Source organism: Chelonia mydas, chromosome 1 (assembly GCF_015237465.2).
Source record: "Chelonia mydas isolate rCheMyd1 chromosome 1, rCheMyd1.pri.v2, whole genome shotgun sequence".
In the NCBI taxonomy this organism is placed as follows: domain Eukaryota; kingdom Metazoa; phylum Chordata; order Testudines; family Cheloniidae; genus Chelonia; species Chelonia mydas.
Window position 1 is genome coordinate 265,395,120 of NC_057849.1, and position 19,088 is coordinate 265,414,207.

A 19,088-nucleotide genomic window follows, 5' to 3' on the forward strand; every position below is an offset into this window, starting at 1 on the left:
ATTTTTTAGATAAAATTAAGGTTGAAAGTATGTGTAAATAATTTAAGGGTAGCAATACTTACAAGAACAGTCCTTTTACTGTGAGTAAATGCTATGTTCAGTTCTGATCTTCCCATTTGAAAAGCCAAAACAAGTATGACATGCTATTCTTATGTCACAATGTAAGTGGTCAATAGACTTAATTGTAGCATTGCTACTGTGGTCTGAGTGTGGTTTGGTAGACTTTCAGCGAAGGCTTACAGAAAATCCCCAATTGCAAGTCTACTAAGAGGAGAGGGGCTGACAAGCCTCTGAAGGCTCGCTGGTGAATTTGCCCCTCATGCAGACTAGAAATTGCAAGGTTGATATAAACATGATGGTGAAGATGAAGCCATTGCTAAGTAAACTTAAAGGAAATAAATATCTATGCAAACTTTAAATGGGTATCTTCTGGTCTGTAGTCTGCTTTTGATGCTTGGGATTTTTGGTTTTATGGTTTTTGTGGTGAGTGTTTTTGTGGAAAACCTACAGTTGTTAAGGAATTGCCCCAATTTCAGATGTTGTGGATCTTCATGCAAGCTCTGGAGTGTTTAACATTTTTTTGTTTGTAATAGTTTTCCAGTAAGGGAATTCCAATAATATTGTGTTCTCCGACTATCTTCAGTACTGAAAAAGTAAAACATCCAGTGAGTGGAGATTATCTGCATAGTAACAATTTTCTCTTCTTTTTCTTCTGACATGTTCCTGAATCTGTCACTTGTTCATCGGGATGAACATTTGGGCCTTGGGAATTATAGAGCCTATTGTGAAGAATGGCAGGCCTCCGACGTCTCACAGTATGCACTCATTTCTTCACCAATACACGGGATCTTTCAAGAAGCCCCCTTTACGGAGACCACATAGCGTTATAGGAGGCAGCCTTGGCTCTTTCATGGCAATGCCTAGGAATGGAAGCAGATTAGGTAATTTACTATTTTGGTCATTTATATGTTAAGATAATATCCATATTGGTTCTTCACAGCAGGTACAGTTCTTATACTTTAGTTCTAAAGCTGTTCTGGGAATGCAAAAGTGTTGCTAAGTTTGTCATAGAAACAAGACTTTAAATTGTTGAATGTCTCATTTAAGATTTTAAAGAAGACAATTGAAAAAAAGAGCATACAGAGTGTTATTTCATGGAAATCGCCCAGGTATCCCTTTAATGACATGTAACAGTTACAAAACATTATCTATTTTAGTGACATCTAAGGCACCTATGACCACAGTATTTAAAAACTTACAGAAGGTACATTAATTGAACATGCCAGAAATTAAGGGCTCTTTGGCTATTTGAAAAAAAATGTGGAATGTGTTTTAACTTTTAAGAAATCTAAGTAAAGAACCATCAGTTAATTCTTTTAATTATAATCACAGCTTGTGTAAATCTTTTTGTTTTGATTTCAGCAGTTGTTGTGATCTTACTCTTTGTGGCAAATAATGATTTTTTTTTTAAATTTATTCAGTAGTTTGTTATATTGCTGGCCCTAGGCCACCATTAATTTTGTACACTGGCAAATAAAGCCAATTGCTATGAGCACTTTGTAATACCAACTAGTTCTTAGTTGGTACTAGGGCTGTCGATTAATCGCAGTTAACTCAAGCAATTAACTAAAAAAACTGTTAATACAATAGAATACCAATTGAAATGTACAGTATTAAATATTTTGGATGTTTTTCTACATTTTCAAATATATTGATTTGTATTACAACACAATACAAAGTGTACAGTGCTCACTTTATATTATTATTTTTATTACAAATATTTGCACTGTAAAAATGATAAACAAGAAATAGTGTTTTTCAGTTCACCTCATACAAGTACTGTAGTGCAATCTCTTTATTGTGAAAGTACAACTTACAAATGTAAATTTTTTTGTTACATAACTGCACTCAAAAATAAAACAATGCAAAACTTTAGAGCCTTTGAGTCCACTCAGTCCTACTACTTGTTCAGCCAATTGCGAAGACAAACAATTTTGTTTACATTTACGGGAGATACTGCTGCCTGCTTCTTATCTGGCACGTAAATACCTTGTGACGCTGGCTACAACAGTGCCATGCGAACGCCTGTTCACACTTTCAGGTTACATTGTAAATAAGAAGTGGGCAGCATTATCTCTAGCAAGTTGTAACCAAACTTGTTTTATCTGAGCGATTGACTGACCAAGAAATAGGACTGAGTGGGCTTGTAGGCTCTAAAGTTTTGCATTGTTTTATTTTTGAATGCAGTTAGTTTTTGTACATATATCTACATTTGTAAGTTCAACGTTCATGATAGAGATTGCACTACAGTACTTGTATTAGGTGAATTGAAATATATTATTTCTTTTGTTTTTTACAGTGCAAATATTTGTAATCAAAAATAAATATAAAGTAAGCACTGAACACTTTTTGTATTCTGTGTTCTAATTGAAATCAATACATTTGAAAATGTAGAAAACATCTGAAAATATTTAAATAAATGGTATTCTATTATTGTTTAATGGCACGATTAATTGCAATTCATTTTTGTAATCACACAGTTAATTGCGATTAATTGTTTTAATTGCTTGACAGCCCTAGTTGGTACTAGGAAAAAAAGGATCAATTGAGAATTAATGCGAACTGTATTAATTTTTTGCTTTTCTCCCTTCCCTTCTGAACGTAGTGCCAAATGAAAGTAGCAGGTTTCTCCAAGTCTAGAACTGTGCATCTTTGAGACTAGAATGGAACCATCTACATTTTACTGTGTTCTGTAATATTAACTGTTCCCTTTCAGCCTTACCGTTCTGCTCTCTGCCTCTCCCTAACAACACAGTCCAGAGTGTTTCTGCCTCTGACTGTGGAACTGTGCAGCTGGTGCCATCATAGGAGAGAGTAGGATTTCCCTCCTCTGCACAGTCTGCAGGGACCACTTCTTGATGTAGTCTGAGGGCACCAAATGCCCATACTTTTTGCATAGCTAGGATTTGCTTGAGCTGAATGAGGAGCAGCCCCATGCATCTCATGGGAAGGCAAAGTGTAAATATTTAATTCTACGCGGGTAATTAATTTGTGTGGATAGATGCAAAGAAGTCAACTGGTTTGTCATATGTAACATTAATTTCTGCACAATAATAGGATTAATGTACATTTTTGTATATTGTATTTTTTTATGAAAAAAGAATACTTATTTCTAAAATTATAGGTTTTCTCTATACATGAGTTGTGAGGAAATACCTTATTCTTCTTCAGACTTTCACTAAAAATGTTTAACTAAATCATTAGTTGCATAACACAAAATACTTCATGAACATTTATCTTAGAATAGCTAGTTTCAACCTGAAAAGTTGTTATAGTATTGTATTTAGTAGTATTGTGGGGGAATGTATGTCATTGACTTGATTTTTGAGGTGGCTGTTAACTTTTCTATATTAAAATGGAATTCAAAATCTGAGTATCTTAAACTCTGGGCATCATATTTTTTGCATTGTGTTGGAGTAAAACTTACCTGTATTTCCATAGCTACAGCATGGTGGATATGGCAAGTAGGAGCTAAAAGAAGCTGCTGGGTACCAACATGTTCCTCCAAAATAAGAGCTCTTTAGACCTGACGAGCAGCTACATAATTATCTTCTTGAAGTAACACACGAAAGACAATTTTCAGAGCAGTTATTGCTTCTTTACACATACAGTGATGCTGCTAATACGTCAGTTAACATGTTAATCTTGCATTCTGTAATTAGCACTTTGCAGACTTTCAGGTAACTTATTTTTAGTTATCTCTTTTCTCTCCTACAGTTTGCTGTCTTTTCTTTTATCTTTGTCTCTCCATCCCTGGGTTCTTTGGAAGTTTTTTTTTTTTTTCCCAGCACAAAACAGTAGTCTTTAAAAAAAGTTGACTTAATTAAAAATAATAATAATAATAATGTACTGGAATTGTACATCCACAGGTTGCTTGCTTTTGAATACTGTTCACATAAAAATTGTTGAAGAAACGTTGGCTTTTTTTTTCCTTGGAGTACATGAATTCAGACTGCAGTGTTAGGGTTACAGACGTAGTAAGATAATTTGTAAACAGCTTGTTTCCTTTTGAAGCTTTTCTGTTGGTCTTAGGTTTTATTAAACCTTATTTTTTCTGAACCTAAATCTGACCAGGAAGTGTCCCTTTATTCATAGACTCATAGACTTTATCTTCATAATGTATTAAAACGTTTGTGGCCATTCTGATTTGATGTATGTCTTTCAAATCATATGAGGTTTACAAATTGTGAAGACTCCTACATCTTTGTCATCTTCCATTGGCATGAATTATGGGAATTCTTCGAGTGCCTGCTCATGTTGATTCCATTCTAGGTGTGTGCGCACCCACGTGCGCGGTCATCAGAGATTTTTGCCTTAGCAGTATCCTTAGGGTTGGCTGTGGCGCCCCCTTGAGTGCCGTGCTCATGCATCGCTATGTCAGGCCTCCCACACCCTCTCAGTTCCTTCTTACCTCCCATGGTGGTTAGTCAGAGCACCTTTCCTTGCATAGCAAGGGCTAGCGTTTTCTTCCCTTCTGACTTAGTGAGTTAGTGTTAACTAGTTAGATAGAAGTTAGAGTCCCAGCGGGGACTTCTCCCCAGATGGGGCGTGTCCCGATCTCTGGGGTTTACACTCCATGCAGGGCTTAACAGGACTATGCCTGTAAGTGATCCCCACAGCAGCTGCTTCAAGTGCTTGGGGGGAATTGCATGTGAAGGACAAGTGTTCTATTTGTAAATATGTTCAACCGAGGACTCAGAAAGAGCGGGATATTTGTTTGAGGGCTCTCCTCATGGAGACTGCCCTCCGACTGGTTTCTGAGCCAGCCCACCAAGACTTGACTCCTAGTACTTCAGCTTCAGTGCGCAGCGCACCCCTGTCTCTGGTGCCCAGAAAGAAAACGAAGACGCACGGCTCCCCGGCACTGGGCAAGAAAGACCAAGGGCATCGAGCAAAGGACCCAGTTCGGGCCACCCTACCACTCCAGAGCCACATGGACGTGCCACCCTCGTCGGGGCCCTCAGCCCCGTAAAGGATCCACCACCAACTCCCGGGAGCAGTAGGGGACCCAAACTTGTGGCGACATTGACGCCTTCCCAAGCTCTCCCGTGCTGAGAGAGCAGAGGCCTCCGCCCATGCCACCAGCACCATGCGTGCCACAGGAAGTGGCAAAAGCTCCCTATGAGGGCAAGACAGCTGTTAAGATCTCCCCCCCAGGGAGCAGTGGAGTACTGCCAATCCCCCGAGTGAAGGCAGTGCTCTCCGTCTCCATGTTGCAGATCTACAGCGTTGCAGCCCAGATCCTCTGGGGCTCGCCCCCATACTACCAGCACTGTTCACCCTACCACCAGTTGTCCTCTCGGCGCAGATGTCCATCGCCTGCCCATGGGAGCGCTCCCCCTCAGGATACCAGTCCCCTCAATATCGGCACTGATCCTCCTACTCCCAACACCGGTCTCTGGCAGCGATGGGCAGTAGGCAGACACAGGTGTCGATGGCCCCACCATGGTCACCAGAAGAAGATTCCTCCAGCAGAGGAGGACAGTTTAGCCCCTTGCCGAGACTCCACCAGTGCGATTGGGCACGTGAGGCCACGCTGACATGTACGGTGCTCCCTTGGCAGCACAGCCAGTAGCCTTATTGGAGTGCGTGGGGTACCGCTCATCTGCCGCCACCTTAGAGCAACAGTTGATGGCACTGGCGGTCAGGGTAAAGGAGACAGCGCCCATCCTAAAAACCTCTTCTCCCACCGTGGATCATGTCCAAGGGCCTCCCCCAGCAGTACAGTTGTCATTCTCATCCCCGGACGAGGTGCTCGCGGGATCCTGGAGGGCCAGCCCACTGGACAATTTTAAAGAACACCAGGACTTGCTTCAATGGGTGACCGAGAATTTGGGCCTAGAGGTAGAGGAGATGGCCAAGCAGGCAGACACCTTGTTCATTGTGCTCTTATCCTCTACCCCTGCCCGTGTTGCACTAGCAGTGCATGACAGGGCCCTAAAAATTGCCAAGGCCCTCTGGCAAACCCCGTCATCCATCCCTCCCAACTGAAGTACTTTGTTCCAGCCAAAGGGTTCAAGTGCCTTTATACCCACCCACCTCCCGGCTTGCTGGTCATCTCTGTAGCCATTAAGAAGGACAAGCAGGGGCACACCAGTTCAACTCCCAAAAATAAAGAGGCCAAAAGACTGGACCTTTTCGGGAGAAAAATTTATTCAACAGCCAACCTGCAGTTCTGGGTGGTGAACCACCAGGCCCTCTTAGGCACGTACAATTTTAACTTATGGGAAGTCCCTCCCTCAAGGTTTGGCCCAGGAATTCGGCACCCTGGTGGAGGAGGGTACCGTGGCAGCGAGGTGCTCTCTCCAAATGGCGTGGGACGCCGCTGCATGAGGGGTCGCTTCAGCGGTGGTCATGAGGCATAGCTCCTGGCTTCAGACTGCCGGCCTGTCCCAAGAGATGCAGACCTTAATCTAGGACCTCGCATTCAATGGGAATGGACTCTTTGCGGAACAGACAGATGCAAAGCTGCATGAGCTAAAGGACACTTGGGCCACCATTTGCTTGCTGGGTATGCGTACGCCGCAGTCTCCAAGGAAGCAGTTCTGGCTGCCCCTGCCGCCAAGGCCTTGGCAGCCTTGGCATGGGTCTGCAAGGAGAAGGGAATAGACACAAGCTTTAGTCATTGCTGCCCTTCCTCCTCCCGCTCACCCATGCAGCCCGGCCCAGCAAAGCATCCTGGGGACCAGACGCGCTCATTTTGAAGGTGCGCTCAAGAGCGATGCCCCAGTCAACTCCCTAGATCCACCTTCTTCTTTCCTTGACTGTCTTCATCCCTACCATTTGGCCTGGTCACCAATCATCTCGGACCGCTGGGTGCTGGACATAGTATCTTAGGGGTGTACTCTGCAGCTCCTCGTTCAAAAGGTCAAGAACCTCCTGCACCTGGGGGCGGTGGAGGAGGTCCCTCGGTACCTGAAAGGAAAGGGGTTCTATTCCTGCTACTTCCTAATCTTGAAAGCAAAAGGGGGCCTCAGAGCCATTCTGGACCTGCGTTGCCTCAACAAGTGTCTCAGAAAGTTGAAGTTTTGCATGGTTTCCCTGGCCTCCATCATCCCCTCCCTGGATCCGAGAGACTGGTATGCCACCCTCGATTTGAAGGACGCTTATTTCCATATTTCCATATTCCAAGGTCACAGGTGTTTCCTCCGTTTCATAGTGGGCGGATGCCATTTTCAATTCATGGCGCTGCACTTTGTGCAGAGGAACCTCAATCTCATGTGTTCCACCTGTCGTGATCTGGACCTGTTAATAAACGAGAAAAAATCCACCTTAATGCTGGTCCAGCAGATAGAGTTCATTGGGGCAGTTCTCGACTCTACGCAAGCCGGAGCCTTCCTTCCGGAAGTGCATTTTCGGACGTGATCTCCCATGTGAAAAACCACCTGCTCACCACGGCTCACACCTGCCTGCGGTTGTTGGGCCATATGGCTTCATGTACATACATGGTCAGTCATCCCTGGCTCCACCTCCGGCCTCTGCAAGCATGACTGGCGTCGGTGTACATTCCCAACAGGCACGACCTAGTCCGGGTAGTCAGGGTGCCGGATCACATCCGGTCATCCTTGGATTGGTGGTTGGACCCCAGGTCGGTGTTGGATGGAGTTTCCGCCCTGGCCCCATCGCTGACCCTGGTCTCCAGTCTTCGGACCTGGGCTCACTTGAGCAAGCTGAGCACCCAGGGCTGCTAGTTGCGGGACAGTCTGGCCCTCCATATCAAGGTTAGGGAGCTCAGAGTGGTTCACCTGGCCTGTCAGGCTTTCTCGACCCACCTGAAGGGCAAGGTGGTCAATGGACAATACCTCCATGATGTCTTACATCAACAGGCCGGGCGGAGCCAGGTTGGCAGCCCTTTGCCAAACAGCTCTCCGCCCGTGGGATTTTTGTGTGTGGCATGCCATTCATCTGATAACCGCACACCTCAGCAGGACCTTCTCATCTGGCCACAAGTAGTCGTTCCATCCAGAGGTGGTCAGCATAATCTTCTAGAGGTGGGGGACTCCCTAGGTGGACCTGTTCATGTCCAGGCAGAACAGGAAATGCCACGTGTTCTGTTTGATCTGGGGAATGGACAAAGGCTCACTATCGGACATGTTTCTCATCCTGTGGTTGGGGGCTCTGATGTATGCCTTCCCACCAATGCCGTTGATTCACAGGGTCCTTGTGAAGATCAAGCAGGAGAGGGCAAAGATTATCCTAATAGCCCCCATATGGCCTCGCCAGCACTGGTTCGGCATGCTGTTGGACCTTTCGGTAGCTGCCCCACTACAGCTACCCCTGTGGCCGGATCTGCTGTCCCAGAACCACAGCAGCCTTCTGCAGCCGAACCTGGTGGCACTGCACTTGACAGCATGGCTACTGCATGGCTGAGCGCGGACGAACGGGTATGCTTGGCCTGTGTTCAGCAGGTCTTGCTGGGTAGCAGGAAACCCTCCAACAGAGCGACTTACCTGGCCAAATGGAAAAGGTTTGCATGCTGGGCCTCAGAACGGCATATCCAGGCCAAGCAGGCCTCCCTGCAGGAGATCGTGGACTATCTGTTGTACCTCCAACTCCAAGAATTGTCCCTGTTATTGAACAAGATCCACCTGGCCGCTATCTCGGCTTTCCACCATTCCAAGGCAGGTCAATCTTCGCTCACAACATTACGGCACAGCTTTTGAAAGGTCTGGAGCGTATCTACCCGTGCGTCCAGGATTCCACCCCTCCCTCGGACCTGAATCTCATGCTGTTGAGCTCATGGGACCTCCCAGCGATTCTGGCTTGCTGCTCTCTCCTACTTCTCTCCTGGAAGGTTTCATTCCTGGTTGCGATAACATCGGCTCACAGGGTGTCCGAAATCAGGGCACTTACTTCAGAACTGCCCTATACAGTCTTCTACAAGGATAAGGTCCAGCTGCGACTGCACGCAGCATTTCTGCCCAAGGTCTTTTCCCAGTTATACTGGCGAGGACATACACTTACCCGTCTTCTTTCCAAAACCTTATATGTGTCAGATGAGGAGCACATCTGGACGTGAGGAGGGCACTGGCTTTCTACATAGATAGAACAAACCTGGTCCGTAAGTTAATGCAGTTGTTAGTTGCGGTGGCAGACAGAATGAAAGATCGCCCAGTGTCTGCTCAGAGGATTTCGTCCTGGATCATGGCCTGCATCCGCTACTGCTATGAGCTGGCAAAAGTGCCTCTGCTGGCAATCATGACGGCACACTCAACTAGGGCACAAGCGTTGTCAGCAGCCTTCCCAGCACAGGTACCATTCCAAGAGATCTGTACGGCCGCTACCTGGTCGTCTGTCTACACGCTCGCTTTGAGCAGGGGGTTGGACGAGATGACCTCCTGAGGTCCCTTCCAACCCTGATATTCTATGATGCTATGATTCATTATGTGCTTACCTAGCAAGCTCAAGGTGACGCTGGCTTTGGCAGAGCAGTGCTGCAAGCTGCAAGACCCTGAACACTGAGCCCACCTCCATGGACACTGCTTGTGAGTCATCCAGAATGGAATCAACATGAGCAAGCACTCGAAGAAGAAAAAACGATTACCTACCTTTTCGTAACTGTTGTTTTTCAAGGTATGTTGCTCATGTCCATTCCATTACCCATTCTCCTGCCCCTCTGTTGGAGTTGCCAGCAAGAAGGAACTGAGAGGGCATAGGGCTGGCGGCACCTGATATACCGACGCATGAATGCAGCACTCAAGGGGGCACCACAGCTGACCCTGCAGATACCGCTAAAGCAAAAATTTCCAACGATCGCGCACATTGGCCCGTGCACACCTAGAATGGAATGGACATGAGCAACAAATATATCGAAGAACAACAGTTACAAAAAGGTAGGTAACTTTTTTATGTATTGTGGTAGTGTCTAAAGGCCAGCCAAGAATGGGTTCCCATTTTGTAGTGGCACCATGCAAACACAGAATAGTAGATGTAAGCTCTTTGAGTCAGGGACCAATCTAAATAGACAAAGGATGGGGCAAGGAGTATAAAACAAAAGCAGAGTGAACAATGTGAGGTAGCAAATGCTCTGTTAGTTCCATGGTGTATATGTGTATGGAGGTTTTTTTGGTGGTGGGGGGAGCTATGTTAGTTAGGAAAGGATCAGCTAAATGGAAAGAAATGGGGGCAAGGGTGGCAAATATGGAGTGAAGCGATGTGGGGAAAGGTTGGAGCAAATAGGCAATCAGCACAGGGCAGAGAAAGTCCATAGAAAGTTTTTTTGAATATCGCAAGGACCAAAGGTCCCTGCCTTGGCTGCTTCTGCTCCTGGCAGTAGGAGTGTCTGGCTGGCTCCATTCTGCAATTTCCTCCTCGATTCACAAGGGGGAGGCACCCTTGGGTCCTAGTGCGCCCAGTGCATTTAGGTGGTATCTCCTCCAGAGTTCTGAGTCCAAGAGGATGCTGAGGGGATAGTGGCACTTTCACCCCTTCCCCCCTGTGCAGCAGTCCATGCTTTGGTTTCTTCTGTCTCTACCAGCTGGAGTCTCTGGCTGGCTGCTAGCTGAACTTTTGAGGTTTCATGGTTTTCTTGTGCTGTCCTTATTACTGTAGCAGCAGAGAAGTACTGTACATCATGGTAATCGAATAGCAATTACTTTTGTGACCTTTAGTTGTCACAGTGCTGTCACAGGAGAAGCACCCTGCAGATGTTGCTCATCATCTGCATGGGACCCCAGTGGGTCCATACACAAGTTTGTCAATCCTTTGTTTGAGTGAGAGTTTCCTCACCATACAGTAGAGTTTAATTAATATGAACGAGGTTTCCATTCCATTTCAGAGAGAGGAATCTGTTAGTTTTGAAACTTTACTTATGGAAAGCACTGCTCACCACTCTTACCAAGTTACCATCTCAAAGTGTCATATCCTTGTTATTGTTTAAAAAAATAAACAACTAATAGAAAGGTAAGTTGGTTGGTTAGTGTACTTGGAAGGAATCAAATGTGGAAGTCACAGTGACTTTCAGCAGCAGAATGGAGGATGTAATAATGGAAGCTTGAAAGAGGGTGTCGTGACTTACTACTGACTGATAATGGATATTAATTTAGCTCAGGTGGTAGAACTTTCCCAGTTCAAATTTCTTCTGGGATGGATTGCTTGCAAATTAAATGAGGGTAATCCTTCCTTTTAATTGCACTTCCTCAATTCCCATCCTGTATCCTAATTACTAGTTTTTCATGCCAAGATTTGATTATCAGTTTAGCTGTTTTAATATTTCATTTGGTTATTTACAATTGGGTATGTACAAAAAATTAACATGAACAGCTAAATAGAGAGTTGCTGCAGATGTCAGTGAGCCCAATCCAATAAAAAAAATTATATTTGTACCAGAGAAGTCCTTGAAGTCCATAATGCTGGTTTTGGGACACACCAACCTATTCAGAGCAAAGGTTAGCCCAAATAGGTTATAGAGGCCAATGTTATTTGATCACCTTATGAAACTTGTCAAATGCATGCACACAAAGTGATAGTTAAGGTTGTCAGGTAGATGCTATCATTCCTGGCCTTTCTCGTTTTAGAACCTCAAATGTAAGATTACAGTAATTTTTTAATTGAACACACAAAAAATCTTAATATAAGGGTTTTATTGACAAAAGTACACTTTTATACCATAATATAACAAAGCCAAAGTTTTCAAAAATAGGAGTCTAAAATGTCCATATTTAGGGACCTACTATTTTTATTAATGACATGGAAGAAAACACAAAGTCATTAGCAGTAGTTTGCAGATGTCACAAAATTTGGGAGAGTGGTAAATTATGAAGAGGGTAGGTTACGGATACAGAGTGCTCTGGATCACTTGGTAACCTAGGCACAAGCAAACAATGTGCCTTCTAACACGGTTGAATGTAAATATATACATCTAAGATCAAAGAATGTAGTAGGTTATTCTTACACGATGGGGGACTCTATCCAGGGAAGCAACAACTTTGAAAGAGATTTGGGATCATGGTGAATAATCAGCTGAACACGAGCTCCCAGTGTGATGCTGTGGCTAAAAGGACTAATGCAATCCTTGGATGTCTAAACCGGAGTAGGAGGAGAGAGGCTGTCTCAACTCTGTATTTGGCACTGGTCCGTCAGCTGCTGGAATATTGTGTCCATTTCTGTTTTCCACAATTCAAGAAGGATGTTGTTAAATTAGAGTGAGTTCAGAGAAGAGACACAAGAATGATTAGAGGATTAGAAAACATGACTTACCGTGATAAACTCCAGGAGCTCAATCTATTTAGCTTACCAAAGAGATGTTTAAGGGATGACTTGATTACAGTCTATAAGTACCTATGTGGGTAATCAATATTTAATAATGGGGCTCTTCAGTGTAGCAGAGAAAGGTATAACATAATCCAATGGCTGGAAGTTAAAGCTAGATAAATTCAGACTGGAAATAAGGTGTAAAATTTTAATAGTGAAAGTAATTAACCACTGGAACAACTTATCAAAGGTTGTGGTGGATTCTTCATCACTGACCATCTTTATATCAAGATTGGATGTTTTTCTGAAAGATCTGCACTAGGAATTATTTTGGAGAAGTTCTATGGCCTGTGTTATTCAGGAAGTTAGTCTAGATGATCACAGTGGTCCCTTCTGGCCGTGGACTCTTTTGATAGTTATGAAAGTTCTGAGACCAACAGTTATGCTGCAGATAATATTTTCAATAATGGCTTCACATCCACCAGCAATAATTTTTCACATAACTCATTAGGGTCTGTTTTAAACAAAAGAGCTACCAACTCACCACAAGGAGTGGTATATAGAGCCCTACAAATCTGTTGATAACCGCTTTACATCCACCGATATCCGTGGACCCTTTTTACGGATCGGATGTGGATACAAATTTTGTATCCATGCAGGGCTCTAGTGCTATATTTTCTAAGGGTATGTCTACACTGCAGGTAGGCCACTGTGGCTGGACCATGCCAGCTGACTTGGGCTAAGGGGCTGTTTAATTACAGTGTAGACCTTGAGGCTTGGGCAGCCAGAGCTCTGGGACCCTCCCACCTTGTCATGGAGCCGGGGCTCCAGCTCAAGCCCAAATGCCTACACTATAATTAAACAAACCCTTAGACTGAGCTCCGCAAGTCCGAGTCAGCTGGCACAGGCCAGCCATAGGTTTTTAATTGCAGTGTAGACATACCTTCACAGACTTATGAAAGGGGATTAACATGGACTTGAGATGTTCGCTGACCACTTTGGAAAATCTAACTGCTGATTTAGTTGCCTGATTATGTAATTAAGATTCTAACTTTTAGGCATCCATTTCTGAAAGTCTTGTTTTGTATCTTTAGCTCACAACAAGTGCCTCTAGGTTTTGAACCTGAGGTAAATATTTGTCAAATGTTTCCTGCATGCTGCTTCATTATGGAAGAAGAGCAGCTCCTTTACTTTCATCCAGTCCAAATCATGAAGGTGAAATACTGTGAACATACCATAGTAGCTTGGATTTTATTAGAATCCAACTTATTCATGCATTTCCATATCATTGCTAAATTCTTCCCTAGGAGACAGTTCATCTTCATGTCAGTATCATGTTTTTTGTGAATCTGTGTGTTTCACTGAAGCACTTTAAGCCTAAATCCATGTTCTGTTTTGTGTGTGAATCAGCTACTCTTTTTATACCAATTTTCTATCCTGTAAAAGGAACTATAGAATCTCCTGGTCTGAAGAAGAATTTGATCTTTTGAAAACTTCAGTCTTGGCAGGTTCTGGTCACTCACTCACAAATTCTTTTCTAGGATGTGTTCTGGGATACCTTAGGTACGTTTTTTATGATAAGCTTTACTTCTCCCAGAGAAAGGCCAACTTTCCAGCACACTGATAGATGGAACATTCTCCCATCCTTTGTCTTCTATATTGTTTTAATAATTTATATTGAAGATTAACAATATCTTCAAATATTTTGAGGTGAGATTGAACAGGGTTTGCCTGGCTTTTTGAGATAGCAGAATTTTACCTCTAAAATGAAACAATTTCCGGGGCTCCTCCAATTCTCTTTTGTACTCTGATTGGGGAAAATGTGTTCTCAGGTTATCGTTTTGTTCCTAGATTCAAAGAGGATGCCTCTCTGTCTTTTGAGCCACATCCTTTATTGGATTGTTTGTTCCCTAGGATTCATTTGGGCATAGGCATTTTTACTATAGATCTTGGCAGGCAGTGGTGAGCTACTGGATCCTTTTTCAGGTTCGGTGTGCTGTTGGCCTTCAGAAGGAAGCTGCTGCTCTTCTTCATCCCTTATTCCTCCCTCTTCTCTCTGTCAATAAAAGCATCTTGAACTTCTTAGTTCTTTGCCCCATTTCCCTGCTGGAGCTGAGCATTTTTGGCCTGGGAGAGATAGCCATTGGTTCCACGTCTGGTTTTTTAGTGATTTTTCTGAAGTGGCTAGGTCAAAAGCTTGAGAGACAAATATTTTATGCAGTTTACATAAAAATTGCACACATTATTAAAATAGGCAGTCCGTTACATAAATCTCCCCCAAGTGACTCAATTTCAGTTTCCCCCTCACCCCCCAAGAAATACGTAATTACATCAAGTTCTCTACAAAGTCCATTTATTCATCCTAAATATAGATTTAGGCACCTGAACAGAACTGGCCTGATCTTTTCAGAGGTTCTGAGCACCTGAAGTTCCCATGCTTGGCACTTCTGAAAATGAGGCTACCTGTTTTTGTTTTTCTCTCTCTAAATATGGATTTACATGCCTAATGTTAGGCACACAAATTTGAATATTTGTGCCTTAGGCATCACATTTTCTAATTAATGAGGTCTCAGATTTTTCTCTCAACTCTCACGATTTCCCTAGTAAATAGAATTTTCCTGTTCCAGGAACAGCACAAAAAGGAGAAGAAGTGAAACAAGCTCAAGAATTTGAGGATTGAGGGGCATAGGGTGGGACTGGAACTATGTCTATCTTTGTGTTTGGAACATGGATAGCACATGGTGGGTGCTATCACAGCCTAAATGAGAATAATAATGGAAAATTAATACACATTTATGCACACATGCATGGTATATTGGGGAAGTATTTTTAAGACTTTATCTTTTTATGCTATTTCTGAGCCATAAAAAGAGAATATCAAGAAAAGTATTGTGATAGTGAGCCTCTAGATCTGACAGAAAGCAGTACGTAATAAAGGTTACAATGCTTCTTCACATATAAGATTGTTTAGAAGAATAATGATTGACTTTCTTTCATTTAGATATAGTACATGAAAATCTGAAAATGGGATCAGATGGTGAAAGTGACCAAGCTTCTGGAACATCGTCTGATGAAGTTCAATCTCCTACAGGTGTTTGTCTCAGGAACCGGATACACAGACGGATCTCTATGGAGGTAATCAGTTTTCCCATAAGGATCCAGTAAATTAACAAGTGTCTTGGGAATTGTTTAAATTACTTTATATAACTGCTTGTTTTCCTGGCAGTTCACTTTAAAGCAGATGTTTGTGTTCAACATATGAGTTTTTATGATAACAGTAGTCATGACATAAATTTTTCTTCCTATTTGTCAGTCTTGGAACCTGAGTAGATATCACTGACAATGTTTATAATCTGTCCAGTACAAAAAATTAAATATTGTTTTTTAAAAAGTATTTGATTTTTAAAAACAAGCAGCGAATCCATTAGCATGCTCTCTTACATATTAAATGCTAGACATTTAGTGTAGGATTGGTCTTTAAAGTGCTGGGAGATCACATGAGAAAGGCTTTGCAATAAGTACAGGCATTCTAGAAGGAATTGAGGTGTTGGGAAACAAATAAAGAAAATGTGACCATTAGATTCTGAGACGTTCTGTGTATATGTTCAAGTAGACTACTTCATATATCGCTACTTAGGCTCTTTCATATAATGCTGCTTTCTAATCCATGTGAAACTTCAGAAAGTAAACACGCTAGGGATGTTCCTGACTGCGTCAGCCTTTTTCATTCTTCCTGTTTTTTAGTGTACGGAACCTTACAGGACAGTAAACAAAAGGAGGAAAAAGTACTTCATGAATAACTGTGCACATAATTTCCTTTATTTATGAGACTCATTATGAATACTAACCACCCTTGCACTTGCTTTGTTGCCCTTTCCCCAGGCAAAAGATAAACAGAACTTTTCACTTTTTTTTTTTTTTTTTAAATAAGTGTAACAGCTTTGATTATAATACCATTTTGGCTGGAATATGTAAAGTTCTTTGATTGGTTTCATTATAAAAATCTATTCTTGGGGTTTTAAATCCCCATAATTTTTTTTAAAGCATAATATAAAATGCAGGAGTTTGGAAAATATTTTTGGATTATCTAACACTGAGTTTGTGTGTCAAAAATAAGTACAGCAAGGCATTTTGTTGTGTTTGTATTATTCAAAAATTGCACTGATTAGTCCATTAATCATCACACACCCTTCGTGGAGGGAGTTATTTTATCTTAAAAATCCTTAATGTATTTGTTGTTGTTAGTGTTGTAAATTTATGAGCCAAGATTAGGCCCAATCCAAAGCCCGTTGAAGTGAAACCATTAACTTAGGCCTGGTCTGTACTGAAAAATTAAGTTGGCTTAAGTACTTCGCTCATAGGTGTGAACCCCCCCTTGAACGGCGTAGTTTAACCAATCTGACTCACAGTGTAAACAGCGCTAGGGTGATGGAAGAATTCTTCCGTCGACCTAAGTAACACCTCTTGGGGAGATGGATTATCTGTGCTGACTGGTGAACCCCTCCTGTTGACATAGGTAGTGTCTACACTGAAGCGCTTCAGAGGCACTACTACATCGGTGCATCTATGCTACTGTAGCATTTCATGTGTGGACAAACCTTCAGAGGGCTTTGGATCATATCCATTGTGCTTTGAGTTAAGCAGAACACAAAATAAAAGCAGTAGTATAAGAATTTACATGTAGAAGACATTAGAGAGACAAGGTGGGTGAGGTAATATCTTTTATTGGACCAATTTTGATCAGAGACACAAGCTTTGCTGACTGTTTCCCAGACCTGAAGAAGAGTTCTATGTAAGCTTGCAAGTTTGTCTCTCTCACCAACAGAAGTCGGTCCAATAAAAGATAATGCCTCACCCACCTTGTCTCTCTCATATCCTGGGACTGACACACCTACAACCGCACTCATGTAAAGACGTGACGTACTGGGGAAATCTGGAGGAGGAGGAGATTACTACTATTCATTATTTTATTTCCTGTTTTCTCCAAAATATTTTTAAATAGGAATTTCCCATATGTAGAGCTGCTCTTCTGCTGAGTTCTCACAGCATTCTTTTTGGGTTTAACCTCCACCCGCCGCTGCAAACCTTTTAACCAAATTATCAATAGTGTAATAGCTCTTTTAGCTTCCACAACAACTTAATATTACACTGTCTTAGAAGCTTTGAAAATATTTTTTTCTTTCAGATTGTCAGTTCCATCTGACAAGCATTAATTTCCTAATTTTTCTCCCAATTCCAAATACTTGTTTCTAATGCAGCTGAAATTAACGTGATGTGGTTTATTTCTTTGTTGACTGGCACAGTCAGAGAGGTCAGGATAGTTCAGGCAACTGTTCCTATGCATCCTGTGAACCAGGCTTTCCTCCTAAATTGTTACAGTAATGACATGGTGGTTTTTAAAGATAAGTTTTTTAGAGTGACCTTTTGTCTGCTAGAGAACAGCTGCTGAATTTTAACAATGATTTTAGCTCTGAATTTCCTTGATTTTTGTGAGTTGATGTCAGAAACTTATGTTTTTAGTTTACTTGTTAAGTAGAATTTGTAAGAGGGGAATTTTTTTTACTCCATGTTTATGCAGTGCCTAGCAGAAGGGGAACACTCTGGGCTACTATAACAATTGTGGTACAAATTGAAATAAACACTCCCATGCAGGGAAACTTTCTGTAAAAAATTCCAGTGATGAGCTTTTTTTGTTTTGTTTTGTTGTTGTTGTTGCCATATGACCTCTGACAGGCTGGTAATAAAGATTTGTAATTACAATAACAAATCTTGCTTGCCTTACTTGTGTGAGCATTTCCAGTGAAAGGATCCTTCGTGTTCATAAGCTGAACAGGATTGACCTATGGAGTTTACTAAAATCAGTAGTATTAATTTGATTCAGTGCCAGGAGAAAGGAAAGAAAAGCTCCAGTCTTTGTTAGCAGTTATATTCATGTAGGTTGACCTGCATCTCTTTACTATGCCTGTAGATAATAGCAAATGAAATGTTATACATAGTTGATAGTCTGTTTGTTCTAGTCTATCAGAGACATTTAGCATAATTGAGATCTATTGCAAATTATATTCATATGGTCACACTGTTGTTTATGGGAATATATTTAATAAAATATAAGCTGATCTTTCTCTCCCCTCCACTCTTTCTAATGAAATTTGAGCTTGGTATTGTCAAGCTGAGCACACCTTTCTGTTCTGTGCGGTTGATACACTGTGTAGTTGTAATATGGTACATAGTCTTTCATAAACATAACCTTGTTTGTTTCTGTGTATCAAACAGGCAAAAGCAGTTTTAGTTTCTTAAAGTAACTTATCATTTAAGGCTGAGAATTTGGACTGACAGGCAGGCTGGCCCTTTTTATTTTTTGTTAAGGCTAGAATGTCAGCTCTTGTATTTCAGACTTGCCCTTGAATTTCCTCTAGTGTTGCACTATATATGTATATGCAAATTAGCAATCCATCATGAAAACAAAAGATATATTCTATGCATGTTTACTGGAAAACATGTGCAGTCCAATACTTAGCTATGTTCACTGTTAATATGCACTAACATTTGAGATGTTTTCCAGTTCAGATTATAAATGTTTGCATAAAATATATGTTAACAAATTTAACATTGCAGGTTGCTGGAGATGGCATTGGCTGTACAGTTAAGCAAGTGGACCACCCCACCACTGTAAGAGATAATTAACTGAATACAATAAGTTTTCCTGTAATCATAATAGGATCAGTATAAATATGCTGTGAATATGACAGCAATTAAAATTCAGTAACAAAAATTCACATCTCCCCCTTCATATTAGAGTAGTCATTGATCTTGGGTTGAGTCATCACAGCTTGAAA

General features: G+C 42.0%; 1 protein-coding gene across 2 annotated transcripts in view; it reads left to right on the forward strand.

The window, feature by feature from the left end:
• CDK17 (cyclin dependent kinase 17) overlaps window positions 1–19,088 on the forward strand; it is a 177,752-nt gene that overhangs the window by 110,457 nt on the left and 48,207 nt on the right. For both annotated transcript variants that reach the window (XM_043545747.1, XM_037884792.2), the window contains 2 exons: window positions 777–941; window positions 15,254–15,387. In XM_043545747.1, the coding sequence (XP_043401682.1) occupies window positions 777–941; window positions 15,254–15,387 (299 nt within the window). The remainder of the gene's footprint in view (window positions 1–776; window positions 942–15,253; window positions 15,388–19,088) is intronic.